Genomic DNA, 25,369 nt, shown 5'->3' on the forward strand with positions numbered 1-25,369 from the left:
TGAGGCGTTGGGACTGAATGGATGACATGTCTCCGCAGCAGCAGCAGCAGCAGGACGGTCTGAGCCGCGCCGGACAGCAGGACAACAAACGGGTGAGATTTCCCCCCGTTTCTCAGCCTGGGGAGTTTAAAACTGAAATGTTGTGTTTGATATTGTTCTTGTGGCGCCACTTGCCTTCCACGTGAATAAGTTGTATCCGTGTGTTGGGGCAGAGGTTAGGTTAGAGTTCAGGACTTTCACTAAAGTGATACCGGCATCTACTATTGCGTTAGGTTCTGCCTGGGTAATTTGGAGGTGTCAGGATTTTTGTACTGCCTGAATCTGGGTCTTACTGTTCAACAGTTTCACATTTTGTCACCACAAACTTTATACAATGGACCTCCGTTAGAGATCACAACTGGAATAAAAATAAAATCCGAACCCTCTAAAAATGTTTGTAACTGCCCATTTATTAGTTCAATCACCAATTATATGGTAATTTTCCTTATTAAGCTTCTTAGCATTAGAAGCTAACATTCACAGTCTTCCTTACAGAGCTCAGCATTTATCGTATCGTTTATTTATCGTGATTAATTTCTTATGATGGTAATAATTTTGATTTATTGTTATAATAAATTCCAGTTAATGATATTTAAAACCACAAAAACTCCCTATGTGGGGATTATTTTGCTATGAAAGCATCAATAATGAGACAATAGTATAAAATCAATTTACAATTTAATAATTCAAATCATTAAACCGCTTCTTTATATAATTGGTGTTTTACAAATAGGAATGTTTTTCAAGAGCAGTATTTGTGGTCAGATCCCAGAGAAAAATCTGGGATCCACAATAAGCAGGTGTCCACTGTAACATACTTGTGAGGTGGAACCAAAACAATGCATCATTTTAAAATCCAATAGTTGGCATCGGTTTGTTTCCTATAATAGGATGCAGACGTTACCTCATTATTAAAGACTTTAGAGGTTTGAGCTGTAATGAGAAAACCATAAGAAATTCAGAATTTAGACCCCAATTGATGTATTGAAACTATTTGAATTATTATATAAGTTTAATTCAGTTTTATTTAAATGCTAAATACAGTTTTGAGGCAATTTGCTGAAACATAGGCTCAGTTTAGATCTATTTATTTAAGATCCAGTTCTGACCAATCAGAATCAGTGTCAGTTACTTCATTACAGTTCAATCAGAACTTATTGATGCATTTTAATAAAGTTTAAATGTTAAATTAGATACTTAAATCCTCCCCTGTTGGGTTCGAACCTTTTTGCTTTTACTTCCATGAGTGGCGTGATGTTTGGATAACAAACACGTTTCCTCTGAGAACTACTGAACTACTGAACCTTTTCCATTTCTCAGAGCATCAGAATATGTGAACTACACATAATAAATAAAGGCTTTCTATAGGATTCTATCCTGGTTGCTAAAAAGACCATTTTTGGCGTCATTTGTGTTTAAATGAGGAACCATTTAAATTTTCTGGCAGAAGACAGCATATTTTAATTGAAAATATTTAAAAAATTTAAATAACTTTTAGAGGTTTTACTTCCTGACCGGTAAACAGATTGATATCCAGGCCCACAGCATCACAGATCCTCTACTGTACCTTAGCTGCTTTTAAACATATTCATTCTTCGTTTCACCTAAACCCACCTGATCTAGAATCAGTTAATGTTTCTGTAGCAGAGCAACATCTACATACTTTTGCTGTATTTAGTTGTGAAAGCGAACATTGTGGCTGGAACATTAGGAATGTTTCACCACTCTGTGACTGAGTGAAACGACAGAAACGTGTGGATATGACTGTCAGTTCAGACGATTTAGAGTTTACCCTGTATTTTCTCTGCTGGCGGACTTGTTAACTCTAGAGCCATTTTTTAGCTTAGAGCTGGAAAACAGTCTTAACTCCACGTTTCCAAGGAGACGTTTCCAGCTGTGAGCAAACAAATCTGCAAACACGTCCATTTGCCTCGTTTTACTTCTGCTTATTGAATACTAGCATGAATCCAAGCTTGCAGAACTGACTCCATATTTGCAGGGTAGTTAAATTTTTTCCTCCTCTAAAACAATAAAAAATGTCACTGCTATGCTAAGGTATGTATTCATCTTTTCTAGATTTTTTCACTTTAAAACTTACATGTGTTTTATTTGGATTTTACATGTTAGGCCAACACAAAGTGTTTTACAGCTGCAGAGTGTAAGGAAAAAAAATGTAATCCTGGTTTATGAAAAGTGGGGCAAGTATTAGTTTTAACCATTTACATTGTGTTTATTTGTGACATAAAATCTCAATAAGATTCTTATTGGTCGTAACGTGACAAAACGTGGAAACGCTCCGGGGGGTGAACAGTTTCCCAAGACGCCGTGCATCAGTTCTGCATCAGGCGATCACCAGTAAGTGGGTTAATCTGATGTACAATGAAAAAAACTACGGTTACGTAACGGCTGTTTGTTCCCCCTGCATTAGTCTCCCAAAGCCTTTCACAATTAGATTAAATGAAACTTATTGATCCCTGTAAGGACACAAAGACAATAGGATACCAGTATGGCCACCAGCCGCAGCTGCTGGGCTTCAGCGCAGCAACAATTTGGAAATATGTAAAATTTCAGTCAGATGACCGGATGTTTTGTTTTGCTTTTTACCTTGATGCTGCTGTTGTGTGAGAATTGAATTTCATGCATTATATGAAAAAAACAACAACAATTTCACAATTAATTTAACCTTAAAGCGCTTAACAAAACAGATAAAATTTTTGTGGTACTATATGGAACCAGACCAGGTCCAATTTGAATGGAATTAATTCAATCCTCGTTGGTATGATGTAATCGTGTCGTATTTACATCCTGTTATCATCTAATGCTAAACAAAAATGTGATTAAAGAAAGCCCAGCTGACAGCACCTAATCCTGGAGAGAAACAACAGAGTTGTTGGGAGGAGTAGCTCTAGGAGAAACAGACAAATATTGGGGCTGGCATACCTTCAATGGGAAGAAAAACCAATATTTCTATCAGCATGTATTTATTTCCCAGCCATTCCTCTCTGTTTGACTCCTGTGTTTGTTTGTTTTTAGCGGACCAAGTTTCAGGATTACCGGCGTCAGTCCGCCCCGTCGCTGGTCATCACCAAGGCCCTCACCAGGTCCAAAACTTTGTCCAGGTAAAGTTACGACTTCTGTCGTTTGGTTCACTTAGGCTATGTTCACACTGCAGCCTGATATGACCCAAATCCGTTTTGGTTTTTTTGTCAAATCTGATTTTTTTGCCGTGGTCGTTCACATTCCAAATATACCGACCTGTGTGTGTTCTGCAGTGTGAACGGGTGTTCTCTCAGACGAGCATCATACAAGATACATAAGTCAATAAATTATTTTCAGTGATAACTAGATGAACATATATGCACTGTCGTGGTTTCAAAGTGTTTTTAAAGCAGGGTTTAGCTTTAGCTACAGTCAACTACAAACTGTAGTTGACTCGCCTCCCTGTTCTTTGATGGTCTGACTAGCTAACCGGTAATTCAGGATGTCATACAGCTGTTAATAAAGTGTATGGCGATTTAACTTCTACGTCATTTTGTTGATTAAGTAAAAGCATGTTTTAAGGCCAGTGTCTGACAGAACGGCAAACGAATTGAAAGTGTTGCGCATGCGCAGTAGAGTGCCCGCATGCGCAGTAGAGGGCGCGATGACGTCACGCACAGGGCGCGTGCTCGGTGTTTTACCAACCGCCATAAAGAAGTGCCCAGTGTTAGCGTAAGTAAATGTGGATGCTAACGGTGGAGCATATTTTATGATTTTAAAGTTGTTCTCCGACCAGAGTCATCATATTAACAACTTAATCCTCGTTATCGTCCGCCATGGTTGTTGTATTTCTTCCCGCTTGCGCGGGATAGTGATATTTTTGTCGAGTATAAATGACGTTCAGGTCGGAAGAATGCGACCTGAACGTACAGAGTCGGGTCATATTTGAAAAGGTATCCAAGTGGAATGGATATCTTCGAAAAAAGACCGACCTGTGTACAGACTGTCATGAAAAACTCAGATACAGGCCGCATTAAGGGTCACTTCCGGCTGCAGTGTCAACGCAGCTGTAGCTTATTTAGAGGAAGAAATTGCTTCCCTCTAGTTAAGGCCGCCTACAGATGTGAATTGATGTAACACGCCTTCGCTCTGATTAACACACACATGTGCGGAGTTTGAAATGACTCACACACCTATGAGTAAAGTGTTTAGATCCACTCTAATTGATAATCCTGCTGTTGACAAGCTTATCCAAGGATCAGGCGCCTATTAATAGAGCAGCTTTGGACATACGGAGTGTGAAAGTGAAGAATAAGTAACCTAATTAAAATGCTCCTGCAGGGGAAGGGACACACTGCTGAACTAACCAATCAGAGACCAACTAGGTTTAGAAATCTTCAATGAAACTCGGATTATATTCTAATTTATTATTTGAATGAGTTTAATATTAATAATAATGCTTCAAACTAATTTATTAAACCCTATTACTTTTTCTTGCTTTCAGCCAAAGTGCTACACTAGACAATTCAGTTTATAGGTTAGGTTAGCAAACTGGGATCACTGTTTCTAGGACAAATAAAACCCAAGTAGATGGTTACCCATAATGCACAGCAGCAAACCTTATGTTACAACATCTTGGCAAGTGTGAAGCACTAAAATACTAATAAGCAAAGTATTTTAGACTCTTAATTCATCACTGTTGATTGATCATAGGGTGTACTTAGTTTCGAACACATTGATTTTGCATTTTGGCTTCGTAGATTTGATTCAGTTCCAAATAATTTAAGAATCTATGAAAGACCAGACGATAGTTACTTTCTGTCATCAGTCGGTGGCTCTGTATTGATTGAGTATTGATTTTAAAGAGCTGATCAGAGGAGGGACTTATATGAGAAACTGAAGCAGCAGGAAGTAGGGATGCAACGACTTATCAGCGCCGATTTTCTTCATTTTGGGAGATTATCAGCTGATACTTACACGTGAAGATAAGAATGTACCTCTTTGGTTGATTTCAAAGATCTTAAAATCAACCACCTTCCTCTTTTGCTCTCCAGTGAGAAAGATGTGACCTCTAGCGCCGCCCACCAGGTCACGTCTGCACATTGGCAGTTAGCAATATTCACCCCACTGTTACCAACTCAGTGACTTTCTTGCTATATTTAGGAACATTTCAAACAAAAAAGGTTTTGATCAGAATCAGAATGTGCAGGTCAGGTTAAAGATTGGTGACTGGCGAACGGTTCACCTCTAGCCTCTAGCAGGAACAACTCACTTTCTCCACAGTTCATGACGGGAGTTCCTGTTTGTTCTCATTCCAGAGAGAGCGTCTCGTTCCCCACATGTCCAGAAACCTGTCCGCTGGTTCGGTCCTTCCTGACCGGCTCTGAAAGGTTCTTCCTCCTCTACGGACACGCCCAGCTGAAGACGGGCATGCAGACCCAGGACCGGCACCTCTTCCTCTTCAGCGACGTTCTGGTGATCGCCAAAGCCAAGTAAGCACCAGCAGCTAGTGTGCCTTTTCGTGTGTTTTGTGGCATCGATCAGCGTGTGTGACATCCGCATCTCCAGGTCAGCCAACAACTTCAAGCAGAAAGTCCAGGTGCGCGTGTGTGAGACGTGGACGGCAGGCTGTACGGACGAGGTGTGTGAGGGAAGCACGAACCCGGAGCGGAGCTTCGTCATGGGCTGGCCCACCTGGAACTGCGTGGCTCTGTTTAGGTAACACACATTTACAGTGAAAACCAAAAATCCAAACGTTTATGGTGTCAACACGTATCCCGTAGACAAAGACAAACAGAGAAGCTAATCAGAATTTGGGTCTGAGCTGCACACGCCGTGTTTACGTTTCAACAGATGAGATATGCTGGCGATGCTGCAAAGCGCATCTTAAATGTCTAAGAAACAGAGCAGACAGGATGAAGAATGAACACAGCAGCGTATAAATCTACAAATAACCCAGCTGGGAAGGAGAACCGCCTGTTCTGATGGAACAGAACCGGACTGCTGTCCATAAAGTTCCCGTTAGAGATGCAAACTCCTCACAACAGCCCTCAAAATCAGCCGTGCTTGTGGCATCATGTTTCTGTTCTTTATGTCACAATTTTTCTTCCGTAGATGAGGCCCTAATCTTCAACTAGAGACGAGGATTAGGGCCAAAACTTGGGCTTTTTTCCTTAGAATTGTAATTTGATCTCAGTCTATGTCAAAGTTCAAATAAATGTTTAGTTATGTGTCAGTTATGCTGCACTTGATCCAGACTGTCCCAAAAGGTTTTGGTAGTTTTGAGTTTTAAGATTAGATTTATCTGATGATGTTTAAACAATTTTACTTCTAAGAAAAAAGTCTGAATTGTGGCCCAAACTCTCTTCTGTAGGACGGGAGACAGCATAACAATGAAAAATATTAAAATGAAGGAAAAAGAGAAAAGGTTTTACATTTCTTTAAGTGCAATGACAGACGGTACTTCTGTATGAACATTTCTGTTCATGGGGAATTAAATGTTTCCCATGTTTTATTCTTTTCATCTGTTATTTTTCTATTCAGAAACTGAAGAAATTCCTGTTTTGTTACATTTTATAAATCTGAGAAAAATCAACATTTTCTGTTTTTTCAGCTGACAAATTTTTAAAATTCAGCATATTATGAAAAATGCAGCCTTTGATGTTTTTTTCTCTTTTATCTTTGTGATAAAAGAGAAAATCCAATTTATATTGACTCGTTAATGGAGAACTAACATTCCTAGTTAATGTGGTTCTTAATTATCACCTAAATGTCAAGTTTATTTTGAGCTCTTCATAATTTTCAACAGGGTTTGTTAATATTTGTGTTTAAGCTGTTAACTCTCTTCATACTTTCTTTTAGCTCGGCTGAACAGAAGGAGAGATGGCTTTCCCTCCTCAAGAGGTGAAATACTTTTACTGAGCATTGATTGATCTTTTGTATATCCGCAGAGATGATCAGGTTTTTAATCGATTTGTTTTTTCTCTCTGCAGTCGGATAAAAGAAGAGAAGGAGAAGGAGGAGCCGAAGACGATTCCTCTGAGAGTTTACGGGAAGGGGCTGAACACTTTTGCCGTCGTGAGTTTGAATCCGGCAGCAGAACGTAACGCCTCAACGATCCTCTGTCTCAGTACGCTGATCCTCTCCTGACCTCTGACCCCTCTGATCAGACCAAGACACTTCCTGTCAGCAACTGGGACTCGGCCAATGAGGTGATCCGCCTGGCCCTGCAGCAGTTCGGCATCATAGTGAGTAAAGTTGGAGATGCGGGTCAGCCCAAACATTCTGTCAGTCTGGATGCAGACAGAACGCATTTTTTTGTTGTTGTTGGACCTCAAACCTGTCACCGTTTATGTGTCGTTGTCAGGGAAACGTCAAAGACTTCCAGCTGTGGGTCGTCTCCAAGAGGGACAACACACCTTACCCTCTGATTGGTGAGCTACACACTCATTCAGCTCTTTTATTCTGAAACAGATTTCAGGTTTCAGTAACTCCAATACAAATCATTTTTAAAGCCTCCATGAAACATAACAGAAAATTATATATTTTATAGAGTTGTAGAGCTAAATTAAGCCAATGGTGGAAACGAATGTCGTCCAGATAACTGCTGATAATTTACATTTGGCAATTATGAATGCAAAATGCTGATTAGCTCGCTAGCAAAGGCTATATAGATAGCAACATCGTCGAGTCAGAACGTAATTAAATCTACGTGTGACTCAAACTGTTTCCTGACAGAAAAGTCAAACAAGAATAAAGAAAATTAAAGAAGTGTGATTAGCATATTTAAGGCTAAGTCACAAATCAGTTACACTGCAAAAACATAAAATCTTACCAAGTATTTTGTGTAGTTTCTAGTGCAAATTTCTTAGTACACTTGAAATAAGATAAAACTAATGTATAGATAAGCTTTCACCAAGATATACGAGTTTGTTTTAAGTTAATAATTCCTTAACATTGATGATAAAGTGTGAGTTATTTCACATCAATACTAAGGATTTAGAGTTAATATAAATTCCTATATCTTGGTGAAAAGTTACTTGTTTTTTTTTTGTCTTATTTTAAGTGTACTAAGAAATTTGCACTAAATTTGGTAAGATTCAGTTTTTTCGTCTCCTCTTGTCTTCAGGTCATGAGTTTCCCTTCAGCATCCAGATGAGTCACGTGAAAAGCTCAGCGGTTCAGGGAGGAGGCGGCCGGGACGCCGCGGCGCCCCCTGCTGACCGACAGATGGCCATGCAGGTGGAGCAGATGCAGGTGTACAAGCAGTGTCAGTTCATCCTGAAGCCCCGCCCTGCAGAACCTCCTCAGCACCACCCGCTCGCAGGTACGCCGTGTTTCTCCGCTTCCTGCCGGCGTTTTGTAGAAACGAGAACAACGTTGAGAATTCTCTCTGCAACGTTTCAGATTTCTCCCAGAAGTCGTTCAAACGGCGGCGTTCGCTCGTGGGTTGGGCCTTCTGGAGAGGATCGGCGTCTCACCTGAACGAGCCGCCGCCGGCCGGAGACGCTCCGGGCCGCCTGTTCGGCCGGCCGCTCAGCTCCATCTGCGTGGACGGCGCTCTGCCCAAGCCGATTATGGTGAGCGGAGACCAACACACACACACAGTGGAAAACTCATAAGTCCAGCACTGAAGAATGTTTAGACATCCAACCTTTAAGTTTAGATAACTTTATTCATTAATAGGACCAAAGTTGTTTTACACATTCGTCATATTAAGTATTGGGTAATTGGAGGCTTTTTTCCTCTTTAATTCACCCAAAATGAATATATTTAGTGAAACATTTCTTTGTATTTTGTTATAAAATATACAATTCATCTTGTAAAGTCACGTTTTGCTTTATTTCTCACAACGAACATTGGCAGACGTCTCTTCTCATATTCATTCAGGTGCTGGTCATAAAATTAGAATAACATGGAAAGGTGGATTTCTATCAGTAATTCCAATTAATCATTACACATATTTCAAATATTTATTCCTTGTAAGGTTGATTAGAATCGACAACTAATGAAAACCCCAAATATAGCCTGCAGAACCAGACTGAGTCCACTTAAAGGTGTTTGCTAATTAATTAGGTAATTAGCTTATTAAATTTCTAAAATGTATATTTTTGTTCAACTTCTTAGTGAATATTTTTATTTAATTTGAAATATTTGATGTTGCAAATCAGATTTTTGTGAACAATAATCAAAGTTCTGGCTGTTTTTCCCCATCAGGACATGCTGGTGTTCTTGTACCATGAGGGCTGCTGGACCCGTGGAATATTCCGCAGGTCGGCCGGGGCGCGGGCCGTCAGAGAGCTCCGGGAATCTCTGGATGGCGGAGACTCTGAGCTTCCTCTCACCAAGGAGCACGTCTTCATCATCGCTGGAGTCTTTAAGGTACAGAAATACTCACAACTCCTTCACTTATAGCAGAAAACCTGAATTTTTCAGATAGAAATTATAGGAGGTAGTTTTGTGTTGTATCTCAACTGTTGGCTAGCTGTAGCACCGCGCTTTGTGTTTGATTCAAGGGAAATAAATGGTTGTTTACATGCAGTACCTTGCAGACCACTAGGGGGCACCTGTGGACCAAAGTTAGAGAAATACTGATTAGATGTGTGCATCAGAGTCTATACTAGTTGTAATTTCTGAGTAATACTTTGTTTTTCAGGATTTCCTGCGCAGAATCCCAGGCAGCTTATTGGGCTGTGAAGTCTATGAGGAATGGATGGATGTGTTGGAGGAAGAGGATGATGAGGAAGAACAGGTCCTAGACATAAAGAGGTAACTGCTCCTCTATGTTTGAACTGAGACTCAAACTCAGAGTGTGACAGTTTTCGCTGTTCTCTGCAGGATGATTGGTCGGCTGGCTAAGGAGAACGCGCTGCTGCTGCGCCACCTGCTGGCCGTGCTGCATGCCGTCCAGGTCAAAGCTCAGGAGAACCAGATGACGTCCTTCAATCTGTCGGTGTGCATCGCCCCCAGTTTGCTGTGGCCTCCAGGAGCGCCTTGCAGTCCGGAGGTGGAGGGACGAGGAGCTAAAAAGGTGAGATCTGGACTAACAATGCAGCTAGTTTGGCTTGTGAGTCTGGAGAAACTTTGGGTTTTCACTAGCAGAGCATTTAAAGCTTATAAACCACAGCGGGCTTTAAAGAGGCTGAAAGGTTTAAATTTAGAAGTTTGATTTTTCAAATGTAGGTTAATTTTCTTAAAAATGACAGAAATGCCTTTTACTCTTTGTTGGATTCAAAGTTTTTATTTTCTCTCCTCGTGTGTTGCAGGTGTGTGAGCTGATCAGGTTCATGATTGATCACTGTGAGCAGATCCTGGGGGAGGAGCCGTCCATCTTGTTTGGGGGGTTGCCAAGGAGACGCAGCAGAGAGGAGGGCAGTTTAGGTAAAAACATTTTAAATTAACAGTAAAGAGTTAAGTATCTAACTGTGGATATCTAGAGGTAGATATCTACAGTTGGATATCTAGAGTTAAGTATCTAAGTTGATACTTAACTCTAGACATCTACCTGTAGATATCTAGAGGTAGATATCTACAGGTAGATGTCTAGAGTTAAGTATCCAACTTGATACTTAACTCTAGACATCCAACTGTAGATATCTACCTCTAGATATCTACAGTTGGATATCTACAGTTAGATGTCTAGAGTTAAGTATCAAGTTGGATACATAACTGTGGATATCTACAGTTAGATGTCTAGAGGTAGATATCTACAGTTATGTATCTAACTTGATACTTAACTCTAGACATCCAACTGTAGATATCTACCTCTAGATATCTACAGTTGGATATCTAGAGTTAAGTATCCAACTTGATATCTACCTCTAGATATCTACAGTTGGATGTCTAGAGTTAAGTATCTAAGTTGATACTTAACTCTAGACATCTACCTGTAGATATCTAGAGGTAGATATCTACAGTTGGATGTCTAGAGTTAAGTATCCAACTTGATACTTAACTCTAGACATTTAACGGTAGATATCCAACTGTAGATATCTACAGTTGGATATCTAGAGTTAAGTATCCAACTTGATACTTAACTCTAGATATCCAACTGTGGATATCTACAGTTAAGTATCTAACTTGATACTTAACTCTAGACATCTAACTGTAGATATCCACAGTTGGATATCTAGAGTTAAGTATCAAGTTAGATACATAACTCTAGATATCCAACTGTAGATATCTACCTCTAGATATCTACAGGTAGATGTCTAGAGTTATGTATCAAGTTGGATATCTAGAGTTAAGTATCCAACTTGATATCTACCTCTAGATATCTACAGTTGGATGTCTAGAGTTAAGTATCAAGTTGGATACTAAACTCTAGATATCCAACTGTAGATATCTACCTCTAGATATCCAACTGTAGATATCTAGAGGTAGATATCTACAGTTGGATATCTAGAGTTAAGTATCTAACTTGATACTTAACTCTAGACATCTAACTGTAGATATCTAGAGGTAGATATCAAGTTAGATACATAACTCTAGACATCCAACTGTAGATATCTAGAGGTAGATATCAAGTTGGATACTTAACTCTAGACATCTACCTGTAGATATCTAGAGGTAGATATCTACAGTTGGATGTCTAGAGTTAAGTATCTAACTTGATACTTAACTCTAGATATCCAACTGTGGATATCTACAGTTAGATGTCTAGAGTTAAGTATCTAACTTGATACTTAACTCTAGACATCTACAGGTAGATATCTAGAGGTAGATATCTACAGTTGGATGTCTACAGTTAAGTATCTAACTTGATACTTAACTCTAGACATCTAACTGTAGATATCTACCTCTAGATATCTACAGGTAGATGTCTAGAGTTAAGTATCAAGTTGGATATCTAACTGTAAATATCTACAGTTAGATGTCTAGAGTTAAGTATCAAGTTAGATACTTAACTCTAGACATCCAACTGTAGATATCTACCTCTAGATATCTACAGGTAGATGTCTAGAGTTAAGTATCAAGTTGGATACTTAACTCTAGACATCTAACTGTAGATATCTACAGTTAGATATCCAACTTGATACTTAACTCTAGACATCCAACTGTAGATATCTACAGTTGGATATCTAGAGTTAAGTATCTAAGTTGATACTTAACTCTAGACATCTAACTGTAGATATCTAGAGGTAGATATCAAGTTGGATACTTAACTCTAGACATCTACCTGTAGATATCTAGAGGTAGATATCTACAGTTGGATATCTAGAGTTATGTATCTAACTTGATACTTAACTCTAGATATCCAACTGTGGATATCTACAGTTGGATGTCTAGAGTTAAGTATCCAACTTGATACTTAACTCTAGACATCTAACGGTAGATATCCAACTGTAGATGTCTACAGTTGGATATCTAGAGTTAAGTATCCAACTTGATACTTAACTCTAGATATCCAACTGTGGATATCTACAGTTAAGTATCTAACTTGATACTTAACTCTAGACATCTAACTGTAGATATCCACAGTTGGATATCTAGAGTTAAGTATCAAGTTAGATACATAACTCTAGATATCCAACTGTAGATATCTACCTCTAGATATCTACAGGTAGATGTCTAGAGTTATGTATCAAGTTGGATATCTAGAGTTAAGTATCCAACTTGATATCTACCACTAGATATCTACAGTTGGATGTCTAGAGTTAAGTATCAAGTTGGATACTAAACTCTAGATATCCAACTGTAGATATCTACCTCTAGATATCCACAGTTAGGTATCTAACTGTAGAGTCAGATACTTAACTAGATATCTAGAGTTTTGACATCTAACCTTCTTGTTGTTGCAGAGTCCTGGGTTTACCCTCTGACCGATTCGTCCTACGACAGTCTGGAGAACGAGTTGGACGACAGCAGCGGCGGCTCTCCTGGTTTCTGCAGACGGCCTCTTCGACCAAGCAGCCTGGACTCCATCTTGACGTTCAGCGACTACGACCAGGACCCAGAAGCCCTGACTGCTGAGACGTCGCCCCCCCTGGAAGCTCAGCATTCCCAAAGGCGGCGCTGCTCAGAGCCCGCTATAGCGTATGCTGCCAGGTTCTGTCCCTACATATCTGCTGGTGAGGAGGAAGAGGAGGAGCTGGGTGAAGGTTCAAGCAGTGGTGGCGACATGACGGGTGTAGTCAGTTTGTTCACTCTGTCATCCCTGGATCCCAACTCAAACCTGGCCAAACCAACTCATCCACAGACTGTGTCTTCTAAAGAGGCTCTCCACAAGGGGGCGCTGAAAGGCCGCATGGGCCTCCACCCCAACTCCTGGCTGAAGAAGGACAGGAGGCTTTCGCTGACTCAGCAAGAGAGTTTGGAGGAGGAGAGGCGGGCGGTGAGGAGAAACTGAGCATTAGTGTCTTCAGCCTCCTTTCCAACAACACACCTGAACCTCATGATGTGTTTCAGGTGGAGTTACAGATATTTGAGCATCACAAGAGTGTTGTAAATATGTGGGATGGCTGTGAGGTTTCTCCAGCCATCCCACATATTTACAACACTCTTGTGATGCTCAAATATCCGTCACCCTCTCTAAGGTTGGCACGCCACCTGAAACTCATCATGAGATTCACCTGTGTTGATTCAAAGGAAACAAGCCTGACAACTAGCTAAAAACTGCCCTAATAAATTCAGTCTGCATTTACTAAACTTGACTGTTTGATTTACTACTTAGAAAGCAGAAAAACACAAGAGAACATGCCAGATGTTCCTTAAGCATAATCAGAAAATACTACAAAAACATGCCTACTTGTCTAAACTCATATCTAAAGTTTTACACGACTGACTCAAAACATAAACATGGAGAAAAGCAGATTAAATTTACAATCTCTGATGCTGCACTGCAAAAACACAAAATCCTAATAAAGGATTTTGTGTTTTACTTTCAAATGTCACATTTCTTACTACACAAACAACTGGTTCCACAGATAACTACTGAAGTTTCCTCCAATTCAAACATGAATTATCTGACAACAATGCCACCAACTGAGCCACTCTGTTGTTTTTAATTCAGTTTTCTCTTAAGAGTTTTAACAAATTGGAAATACAAACTACATCAGAAACACTTTTAATTTGTGTCAACCCTCTTACTAATCAAAAGCTACTCAACTCACCAAAGAAAATACAAACTCTTTACTGAAAACCACCACCAAGCCACCAAACGCTACACAAAGCTACATTTAGCTAACAACTATAAACCCTACAAATGGCATGTTCTCTTGTCTTACCTGCTTTGAAGAATGACTAAGAGAAACTGACCTCTGTCTCATTTTTACACCTGAGGAAGACAAAAAACATGAGATTACTATTTCAGTCGAATAATTACTCTATGAAAAATAAAAGATACTTTTATTTGAAACACCTTGAAAGCTTGTGAATGACTAACCTACATCTGCCTACAGGGTGGAGCCACTAAACCAACCTGCAACAGCCAAGCTAAACCCAAATCGTCCCGCCGAGGCTCAAAGGACACAGGAGACAAAGGGAACATCCAAAACCCGCCGCAGGACTCGCCCTCCAGCCCGTCCCTGCTCCACCGGACCACAGGCGGCCTTCGCTTTCCCAAACCCGCCAGGCCGCCAGAATCTTCCCTGACGATTCAGATGGGCAACATGCTCAGCAACCCTGGAGGCAACGTCAACGTGAAGAGGAGCGAAGCGCCGTTCTTCTACAAGCCCGGGAGACCGGCTCTATCCCTGTTCAGACAACCCAAAACTCCAACGGCGGAGGACTGCAGCAGCCGGCTGACTCGGCGCCGAGGCTCAGAACCAGAGCAGCGGATCGCCGATCAGGCCTCCGCCTTGTCCCGCACCAGGCTGCCCAGCGACCCGGGTCTGAAGTCGTCCCATGCAGATCAGCACGCCCGTTTCTGCCTCTCGCCCTGCACCACCAAGGCAGTGAGGGACTACTTCACCTCCCACCCGCTCAGCAATCCCCAGAGCAGCCAGGAGGTGGCGCTGGCCCTGGCGGAGGGCCAACAGGAGTGGCTGAAGAGATGCAGCGACGCCACGGCGGAGCCCGATCTGGAGCAGCTTCTGTTTGCTGAAGAGTCTTACGTTTGAAATTCAATAACAGCATCTATCGTATATTATTCATTTAAATAATCAAAATACCTTTTTAGAATTAGTCAAATCGTCTTGTGCTACAAGTTTCAGTTCTTAGTTTCGGTTGCTTAGTGCCTTTGAGTTAAAGATTGTGATATCAGTGGGTAGTTTTCCATCTCTGTAGATGTCGCCAACTTTAAAAATACCTGCTGTTGCCTTCCTTTATCAATAACTAAACTTATAATTGGATTGAAAAGTAGTTTTACACATTGGACTGATAATTCTAGCAGCAAGGTTTCATTTTTTGCCCAATAACAATAAACTAGAAATACTTTAGTCGTTCTCGCATTTAAAAACTTTTACACTGAGTGGTTTTAAAGTTAAAAATGTAGCGTTGAATATTTCTACATGAGGGCAACATTATGAAATACTTTTGCTGTGGATACATGTCCAGTTCTTGACGGCCATTTTTCTTTACATGCTCTGTGTTGCCAATGTTGCAGTTTTAAAACTAAGTAGAGTTAAAACGTTAAATTATCTAAGCTAAAAGGAAAACTCTGATTCAGAAACTGCTTGTTAGAAAGGTGATTTTTTTTATTTCAGTTTTTATACATGGTGTGTTCTAGTCCTGTACAGTCTGATAAAATAGATCTATTTAGGACTAATTTAATATTAAGGCGATACATTTTTTTTATTATTTTTTTTACAATATTTTATGTTGACTTTATTTTCTCCTGCAGATGTGACAAAGTTTGGTTGGAGGAGCATTTCTTGGTGATTATAAGACATCCAACTAAGCTAGACAGCAGTTTATAACTCATAAATACAGTTGATTTTATACTAGAGACAAGTTTCTGTAAATTCTCTGGTTACAGTTCGCATTTTACTCTAGAAAAACGGTTTTATAAAAAAAACTGGACGACGGTTCTGCGGCAGTCCGTGACGAGGCTGATTTCCACCCACCGTTGTGCGCTCGCGTCGCGTCCCGGTCTAAGCGGAGCCGTCTTTGGTTTGCCGGATGTCTGCGACGCTCTCTGGGACTCTGGCCACCATGCCCTCCAGAGACTTGGTCAGGCAGATCTGGCAACCCAGACGAGATCTGCAGCAGAGCAATAAATACACAATATTCAACGTCAGCTGGTAGAACAGCAGTTTCCACATTTCACCAAACAACAACTAGCTTTGGAGCAGGATTTACACCCAGTTCCTGTTTTTTTGTCCAAAATTTCTCATTTTCTTACAATGAAAAATGTGAAGTACAAGATAAAGTGTTTGTCTTCTTATAACCAACCTTTAACAAAAGGTAAAATTATGTTTATTTAGAAACTTTTACTGAAATGATTCACCTTATTAAACTTGACTGAATATAAGAAACAGTTTGAACGAATCTGGTTATTACTGAAAAGAATAAACCCAAGAAAAAATTAGATGCTTTTCTCTTAAAACAGCAAACGTGCAAAATCTGCAACAACGTATTAAAGCCAGTGTACAAAAAATTATAAAATATAGAAAATTTCAGCCAAAAAAACAGAAAAGATTTCTGAAAAAACACTTCTACATTTCTTAGTTTCACACATTGACAATTTTCACCTGTTGCAACTCATAAACTTACTAAACTAAAAAATTTGACACTTTTTCCTGCATTTGTGAATTCAACTCTACGCATGAGTTTTTTTTGGCAGAAATTTAAAACCTTTTAATCAAATTTAACTACTTTATTTGCTTGATTTACTAAACTCCATTTCAAATCCTCACTTTTCTATTTCTATGGAGTAAATTATTCTATAATAACTGCATATTTAATAGAGAAACATCTGTAAAATAAACCAAAAACAACCATAATAAACGCCATTTAAATTTATGCTTACATCACCAAATATTGAACTCTTGAGTTAAAACATTAGGTTTGTTGTTTCTAAATGAATATAAACTTGTTTGAGGTCTGAAAGCACTGCATCTTTTTTATTATTTTTCTGAAATAAATACAAAATTTTGCTTTGAATTTCAGACATGTTGTCAGTAGCTCTTAGAATAAAAGAACAATGTTCATTTTATTCAATCATATAGAGAAACTGATCATTTTAAGTGGTTTCTTAATTTTTTTCCTGAGCTGAAGGTGAATTTAATCCACTATTTTATTCACATCAGAAATATAATTGATTCTTGTGCTAAAATGTGTTTTGTAATGTGATGAAATAAAACATTCCCGTTACGTCTCGTGTGCTTCCTTACGTCTCGGTCAGGCCGTAAGCCAAGTCCAACATGTCCATCTCCTCGTCTGTGACCGGCCCCAGCTTCTTGTACATCTCTTCGTCGAAGATCAGGTGACACGTGGAGCAGGCCAGGGTTCCCTCGCAGGCTCCTGAAACCCAGACACCAGCTCCTTCATCCCGCCGTCTGCTCGCCGTGACATCATCAATATTCATCGGTGGTGTTTTCATACCAAACCCGTCAAAGTCCAGGTCTTCGTTGATGACGACGTCCAGCAGAGAGTCGCCAGGCGAGGCCTTCGCTGTGATCTTCTCCCCGTCCCGGTTGATGAAGTGGACCGTCACCTTGCTGTCTGACCTGAGACACAAAATAAAATTTCACATAATTATATAAACACATCATGTAAAGTGTTTTTTTTTTATTTATTTTACTTAAATGTTTTCAACAATTTCCTACATTAACACAATGCATGCTAGCTGGAGCCAAACAGTAAAGTATCAGGTTCTGTTGAAGGTTAATTGATAAACTCAAGACAAAAATAAGAGGGAAAAATGTTCAAATAAAAACCATGGAAAACCCTCTTTAATCTACATTTCTGTTTGTGTGTGTATACCAACATAAATACTAAGTTGACAGCTGACAATTATCTTTTCTTTTAAAATTAAAATCAGGGAAATAATTTCCACATTCTTTAGATTTGTTACACAATATTAGAAATACAATAAAATATGTAAAAACAATTATTCAATTCCTTTTTAGTTAGAAAATTTACATTTTATTCCCTAAAATGTGATAATCCTGTCATGTAGCAAAGAATGCTGTCAACTAATCTGTTTAATTTTTATTTCACATATTTTGAACCAGGTGAAGCTAAAACTGCCACTTGTTTACATATATAAAGATTCTCCATCTTAAAAGCAAAATATGTATATTTATTCGTACCGTTTAGATTTAATTACTACTCTGTTGTTTTTTCATCAAGTTACCGCTTTTAGCATCTGTATACTTTAGTTAATAATTTGTCAATTACAAACTAATTGACAATTAGTTCAATAACAAATTAATCGGCTCTAAAACTTCATCAAATCAAACAAATCCTTTAAAACACATTCTTAGACAAAGCATTTCTTCTGCAACCAGCAGAGGGCAGCAAGCAAATTACACAAATATCCTTGAACCTTTTTGGACGAAGCTACGAGGTGAAGAAAAAGTAAAAGGACTGAACCCAACCAAGGAAAACAGATCACTGCAGAGAGGAGCGCTTCTGAGAAACAAGTCTCAATTAGTATAACTGCATTAAAATAATTAAGCAGGATCTGAACGACTGAGGTGTGAACAGAAGGACCGACAGCTCAGAAACAGGCAGGAGACTCTCCATACACTTTCTCAGGTTTGTTTCTTTCACATTTGAATGCTGAGAAATTTACATTCCCTCCTCAGCAGCATGAACGTCCTCAATTTGGGTGAATTTAGATTTTTAGCTAAATGCTAAAAAATCCAAACATTTTCGCCGACAGCCAGTTTCTGCCATCATTTTTAGCTCAATATTTAAATACTCTCATGAACTAAATCAGCAGAGTTCAAATTGTAATATTTATACATCAATACAATAACTTTTCTGTAGTTTAGAAAATTAATCTGCAACAATAGCTCACTTTTTACGCTAGCCTGCACAGAAATTACACAATATATTAACTTGTATTCAATTTAATAAATTAACCTTAGAAAAATTAACCTGCTTTGCAAAATACTTTTACTTGACACTTATTTCTTTGTAATTAGTTATCACGCTGAATAAACACATAACATAGCTTCACAAACCTCTGCTAGTTTAACCTGGCAGTATGCCTTTAAGACAATACACAGGGCAAAGCGGATCCACCGCTACCGGGGGCTCGCCTGTCAGACACTGAGAAGGGCAAATTAACCTGCGAACTTGCACTTCGCTGCCGATAGCGGCGTAGCGAAACATATTCTTTTAACGTAGAAAACTGTTTATAAATGACGTTATGCCTCTTTCTCCAACATCCCCACAGTTTGACTAAATTTTCAGCGAACATTTCTGAGTTTTTAGTTTACCACTAACCTGTAAAAGTACAGAAAAAGCGCAGCGGCCTCGTGTAGGGTTTGTCGTATATTTTGCGTCTGACGTAAGGAGCGGAGTGCGTCACCTATTCCAGTCAGGCGTTACACACATCCGCAAACAAACGTTCCGTAGGAATAATGCTGGTATTTATCGTTTCTCCCCCCTCCGAGCATTTAAAATAAGGCGTAAAATTAATCAGAAATAATAAAAAATTACGACAATTTTGCTACTCATAAAAAAAATCGTCACACAATTATTTTACAATTTTTATATTACAATTAGGCACTGCTGATATTCAGATCCTCTGGTTGTAATAGCACATGACTAGGCCTGTCACGATAACAAATTTTGCTGAGCGATTAATTGTCTCAAAACTTATTGCGATAAACGATAATATTGTTTGAAGACCTTTATACACTGATTTAATGGAAATTACGTAATAATGCATGCGATTTCCTGCCAAATATAGATACACATTATTTTCAAAAGAATACTAAACACTAACTGATAAAATAAACAAAACAACCAAAAACAAAAATAAAATGGATTCTCAGTCTCCATTAACAAAAAACACACTTGAATAAAAACTAAACAACATAAAGCCAAAGTGTAAATAAATACTGCATTCAACCCAAAGACTGCAGATTATGAAGTCTGTATATTATGTTGCCCTTCAGTAATAATTAGATTTAAATAGAGAAGATGGGCACATCGACTACCTGATGCAATAGTTCACACTACACGATTTTTTGCCCCGGTTTCCCCCTTACGACAATCTTAGAACGTTGGTCGTTCTAAGATTGTTGCTTGCGATTTCGTAACCGATCATCCTGTAGTGTGTTACAGTAGATCTTTGAGGCCGCTCTGATCCAACTGGGAGCTTTAACGCAGCCTGTTGAATGTGACAGGCAGCCAATCAGAAAGCGCGGATTCTCCTCCATGCTTTCTGAGGGAAAATTATGGAGGGGAATCCCAAACAGCTGAGACGGCGCAACCCGAAGTCCAGCGGACATTGGAGATGATATGTGGAAACAACATTAATGTTTATTCAACATGCAAAGAATATAGAAATAACAAGAGGAGGAGTTGGAGCGAAATTACTACCGCAGTTGATAAACCCGGTAACTTTTCAGCTGTTCTTCGTTAACGTGACGTAAATAGGTTCTAATGATTTTCATTCGGTCAGGACTTTACGCTGACACTAGCCACATGCATTGCAGGTAGATTGTAGTAAAGCATTGATTAATGCCTGGTTTTAAAATGAGTTAACTGGACTTGTAGCCATTATTAAAGAGAAAAAGACCGGAAGAAACGATAAAGCCGATAATTAAAATGAGGTCGATAGTTTTAATTTATTGTACGATTAATTGATTTATTGTTTATCACAACAGGCCTACGTATAACTATTTTGTTTTATTAGCTTCCTTTTGTCTAAAGCATTGTTTCAGATTCAAATAAATTTTACTAACAAGGGACAAATAAAATCAGTTGTTTCACAGCAAACACAGATGTGGTTCATGCAGATTTATTCACCTTCCTGGTCAAAAAAGTATTTATTGTTTTTACCATCCTGCTTGTTACAAGAGCGGCAGGGTTTTTCTGCAGTTTAATCAAATATTTCTGTCAAGACATTTAAATCTCAAATTGTTATCTGGCACCAAACGATTTAAAGAGTTTGCATGGAATCAACCGGCTGACATTTTAGTTACACGTGTGGATAGGTGGACTTTGCAAGCAGCATTGTGGCACCAAAAATACACTCCTGTGCAAAGTTTATATTATGGAAATAATCATCAACTGATTTAGTCATCAATTGGTCATTTGCTGAAAAGAACCCCAACATAATCAGTGCAATAGTTAAGTCAAAACAGCACAAAAACCTACATATTTTGCATTTAAAATAATAATTAAAAAAAAACAATTATTCTGAAAAAGTTGCCACTTTCTGGAGATTTTTATTTAACAACTTACAATATTAGAAATACATAAAAATGACAATTACATTATTTTCTTTTGAAATATAAATATTTTTGGCCTAAAATATGATAATGTAGCATTCTTTCAGTGAATGCTTGATCATTTTCTGCAGCAACTACAAAATTATTTCCAACACCAACATGTAAAAAGCTCAAACCTTTCTGCTTGACTGATGTGTTGATTAATGTTTTTGGATTAGATAATCAATAATTGGAGAGCAAAAGGTGTTTAACAGAAGTTTTATTTCATAAGTGAAGCAATAAATGCTATTTGAGGATAATTTCTGACAGAATATTTTGTTTAGCCTTTTTCTTAAATCCATAATGTATATATTTTTTGTCGTTTGGTGTTCTTCTGTCAGCAGTAGTTTTTTAAGTTTGTATACTCGAGGTAATTACTAATATGTTCATGATGCTTTCAATAATCAATTAATCCAATTAATCGTTTCAGTGCTAGATCAAGATGTTATTGCATTTTCTTATTTTAAAATAATTCATTTACATATTTGCATCATTTAATTTATTTCTAACATTGTATAAGTATGTGGTTAAATAAAAACTCTTCAGAATGCCAGTTTCCTTATGTACCTAATTAACTGTCAGAATAGTAAATCACTACAATAATTCAGATGCAGACTTAGTTTGGATATTTTTGGACGAATTTAAACTTGTGCATTTATTTGTTGCTTAAATATTTTGCTATTGTTTCATAATTTAAGTGTGGAAAAGCAAGCCTTTAACGATAGCATCCTGGGGACTATTTTCTCCTCCTATCCCTTTAGTAAAGTGAATTAAAAATCCCTGTTAAGTGATCCCATTTGTGAACGAGTGATGCCCTCAGATTTAAACTCGATGACTTGCTCCAAGTCTGAAGACCAGGGAGAATCCCGACTAATCGGCTCAAAAAACAGAAACCCTGGTTATTAGTCTGCAGCCAGCTTTGCCCTGCACTGCGTGACCTTTACGGGCCAAACACGTGCAGCCGAGTGAAATGTTCAACTTTGGACAGCAGCATGGATTCCTCGACATGTTATCCGCAGGATGGTCACAACCGGACATTCTGATCCGATGTGTTGTCAGAGCGGCCAGCTGGGGAGAGCCAAACCTTCACCCTGAGCGCCTTCTCGCCTCTCATTACACAATTAAACTCGCTGTTTGTCCCTGAGGAGTTCATCTGTGAACGTAGCCTTCACATGAGCACCAACCTGGATCAGCGCAGCCTTGTGGCAGATAGAGGCTTTCTAAGGACGCCTCCAATCAAATAAAGTCCAAACTATTTGCTGTTTCAGTGTGTAGAGTCAGCATCTTAACTTATCAACTAAATAAACAGTTTTTAGAGTCCAGTTTTTCCTGCACTGCAGGTTTCAGGATGCCGGTTTGGATTTGCACTAAGGTGCCATTTCATTTTTACAACATTTCCTTGATATTTTAAAAGATTACAAGTTAAATTTACCAGCAGGTTTCTAATCTTGTTGCACTGAAACGATTAATCGGATTAATCGACTGTTGAAATAATTGTCAACTAATTTAATTGTCTAGTAATTGTATATGGACTCAAAAAAGGTAATTTGCTGAAAGAACACCACACTCAAGGGCAGAAATTAAGCCAAAAATTGAAAGAAATACACACACAGGTATATATATATATATATATATATATAGCCTTTAAGATAAAGAAAATAAACAGTCTAAACAGTTTACCTTTTGCTATCCAATTTGAATGCATTTTTTTAGCTGCAGATCATCTTTTGTTACAAATTATCAAGCATTTTTTGTTTATCATTTTAAAAAGGAATTGATTTGTCCATTTGCATATTTTAATGTATTTCACATATTCTATAAAAAAAAAGGCTTAACTTAGACTTAGACTGACTTTATTATCATTTTGCATGCACAGGGTGTATACAGAACGAAATTTCGTTGCATACGGCTCAGAACAATGTTTTGAGGTTCCAATGTTATGAGGTTACTCTGGAATATAAATATAAAATATAAAGTGCAGGAATGACAGTAAAATAGAAGTTATTTAGTTATGTACATGTGCAAGGTATGAAGTGGTAAAAAAGATAAATCGGCAGGACACTTTACTTCATTCCCAACAAACTACCGTCAACATGAGACACAATAGTGGCAGAATCATCCTGTGGGTCATGCATTATTTAAGCTTCACAGTGAAAATTTAAGAGGAATTTCTCTGGAATGCTTGTTGGAAACTTTTGGTTTTGAAAAAGCGACTTTTCTCAAACTCCAGTCCTCTAGGGCCGCAGACCTACAGTTCTTAGATGTGCCACAGCTACAAAACACTGGAATGAACTGGCTTAATTGCTCCTCCTTGTATAGATCAGTTCTCCCAGCCTTGCTAATTACCTAATTATTTTATTCAGGTGGTGCAGCAGAGGCACATCTAAAAGTCGAAGACAGGAGTTTGAGACCCTACACGCCTAAAAAAAACACCAGTCAAGCTCTGACAAGTATTCATAAGTGCCCACTTGACGTCACACACATTAAATGTTTCACAAGAAACCGGCTGAGTTTTGTAACATAATTCACTCCATGTTTTGTATTCAAATTAAGCTGAATCAAACACCAACTTCATTCCTTCACCTCACAATGGAGATTAATATGACCGAGTCAAACACGCAACCGACCCGGTCACAGCAACATTTCCTCCGGGTTTCTGACAACAAATGTCCCTCCAAACGACTCACGTCGTTCCCGTTAGTAAATATCTACGTGAATAACTCACCTGAGTGGCTGTGTTCCGGTGGTGAAACTCCGCTCCGCCGGCTGCCAGGCTCCCCGCCACACCGCCGTGTTCCTCCGCGAATATTCCCGTAAACTAGCCTGAGCGAGCCGCCGAGCCGCCGCGACTAAAGCCATTTGAAGAGGAGACAGGAGGCTGTAAAATAAAGTGTTACAAACGCGAGCAGCGGCAGGTTCGGAGTCTGCTGTCCGGCGACCGACTAGCAAATGAGACCTCAAAGTTTGGTGTGGACTGAAGCTAGGCTAGCAGCCGGGCTAGCTTGTTTTAGCTGCGAGAAGTCACTCTGTCACTGTCGTCTTCATTGCGTAACATGTAGCATATGGTCGCTGCCGGCTGTATCAGGCTCAAAATCAATTAGCTGATTAACCTGCCGGCCAGCAATGCCTGGGTTAGCGGTAAAAAACTCCTTAAGCAGACGCTATCTACTGTAATCACACAGCGCTCTGGGTTATGCAGTCAATTTACAGTTGCTACAGGTTTCCGCAGCTAGTTCCCCTTCAAAAAACAACAGGGACCGTCACCGTGGCCGCCATATTGTGACGGGCACTATTTTAAACACGACTGCGAATGCGGTACTTGCATCTGGGGTTGTAGTTGATTTGCCAAAAATTATATAATAAAGTTGTATTTCGTCGGTGACTAACACCAACGTCTTAACAATATTTATCCATGGCCTCTTTTCTAACTCATTTGCCTTATTATTTGGTCATTATCCAAATTTGTGCCAAAACTTCCCCAGTTATTTTAATATTTATTATTTTCACATTATATTCACATTGGAATCCATTTTGTGAAGTGTGTAGTCTTTTTTCTGTCACCCTAGCAGTGTGTTTGAGGTGTTGCCTTAAAATACACCCACATTTAATTCACAATCATTTGTGAATCATTTGCAAAAATTTGGCCTGAAATCACAATTAATAATACAAAATAATATTTTGCACATGACAAATTACAGATTTACTATAAATACTTCTTTCTGAAGAAATAACATGTCTACAAGAATAGAATTTATTTCAGAGAATTTGCCACTCTCAATATGGCGGACCTAAGAAACCTAAACCTTTTCATGTCTGTTAAAAGCTGAGTAAAAGCTAATTTGGCGGCCTTAGTCTATTTGCTGTCATAATTGTATGCTTTCCAAATGAAACAAAATAGCAAACACATACATACAAACTAGTTTGGATTTAATTTTTAAAAATCGTTTTATTTCACTTTAATTTTGAAAGTTAGAACGGGCTGCTTCCTGCTGATGTTTGATAACTTTATCCTGCCA

General features: G+C 38.8%; 2 protein-coding genes across 2 annotated transcripts; one reads left to right on the forward strand and one right to left on the reverse strand.

Moving 5' to 3' along the window:
- Positions 1-5: 5 nt before the first annotated feature.
- Positions 6-15,973, forward strand: LOC102233530 (rho GTPase-activating protein 20-like). The gene is made up of 16 exons (XM_005810206.3): positions 6-92; positions 3,073-3,158; positions 5,337-5,510; positions 5,587-5,736; positions 6,880-6,921; positions 7,011-7,095; positions 7,188-7,265; positions 7,385-7,451; positions 8,147-8,344; positions 8,425-8,597; positions 9,235-9,399; positions 9,674-9,786; positions 9,856-10,048; positions 10,284-10,398; positions 12,819-13,351; positions 14,418-15,973. Exons 1-16 carry the CDS (start codon positions 18-20, stop codon positions 15,075-15,077), a joined length of 2,907 nt encoding a protein of 968 aa, XP_005810263.3. The 5' UTR covers positions 6-17; the 3' UTR covers positions 15,078-15,973.
- On the reverse strand, positions 15,633-24,624 carry fdx1 (ferredoxin 1). Its single transcript, XM_005810196.3, has 4 exons — positions 24,079-24,624; positions 17,503-17,627; positions 17,292-17,421; positions 15,633-16,158 (listed from the first exon to the last, which is right to left on the reverse strand). Exons 1-4 carry the CDS (start codon positions 24,210-24,212, stop codon positions 16,050-16,052), a joined length of 498 nt encoding a protein of 165 aa, XP_005810253.1. The 5' UTR covers positions 24,213-24,624; the 3' UTR covers positions 15,633-16,049.
- Positions 24,625-25,369: the final 745 nt, after the last annotated feature.

This window comes from Xiphophorus maculatus, chromosome 24 (assembly GCF_002775205.1).
Source record: "Xiphophorus maculatus strain JP 163 A chromosome 24, X_maculatus-5.0-male, whole genome shotgun sequence".
In the NCBI taxonomy this organism is placed as follows: Eukaryota; Metazoa; Chordata; class Actinopteri; order Cyprinodontiformes; family Poeciliidae; genus Xiphophorus; species Xiphophorus maculatus.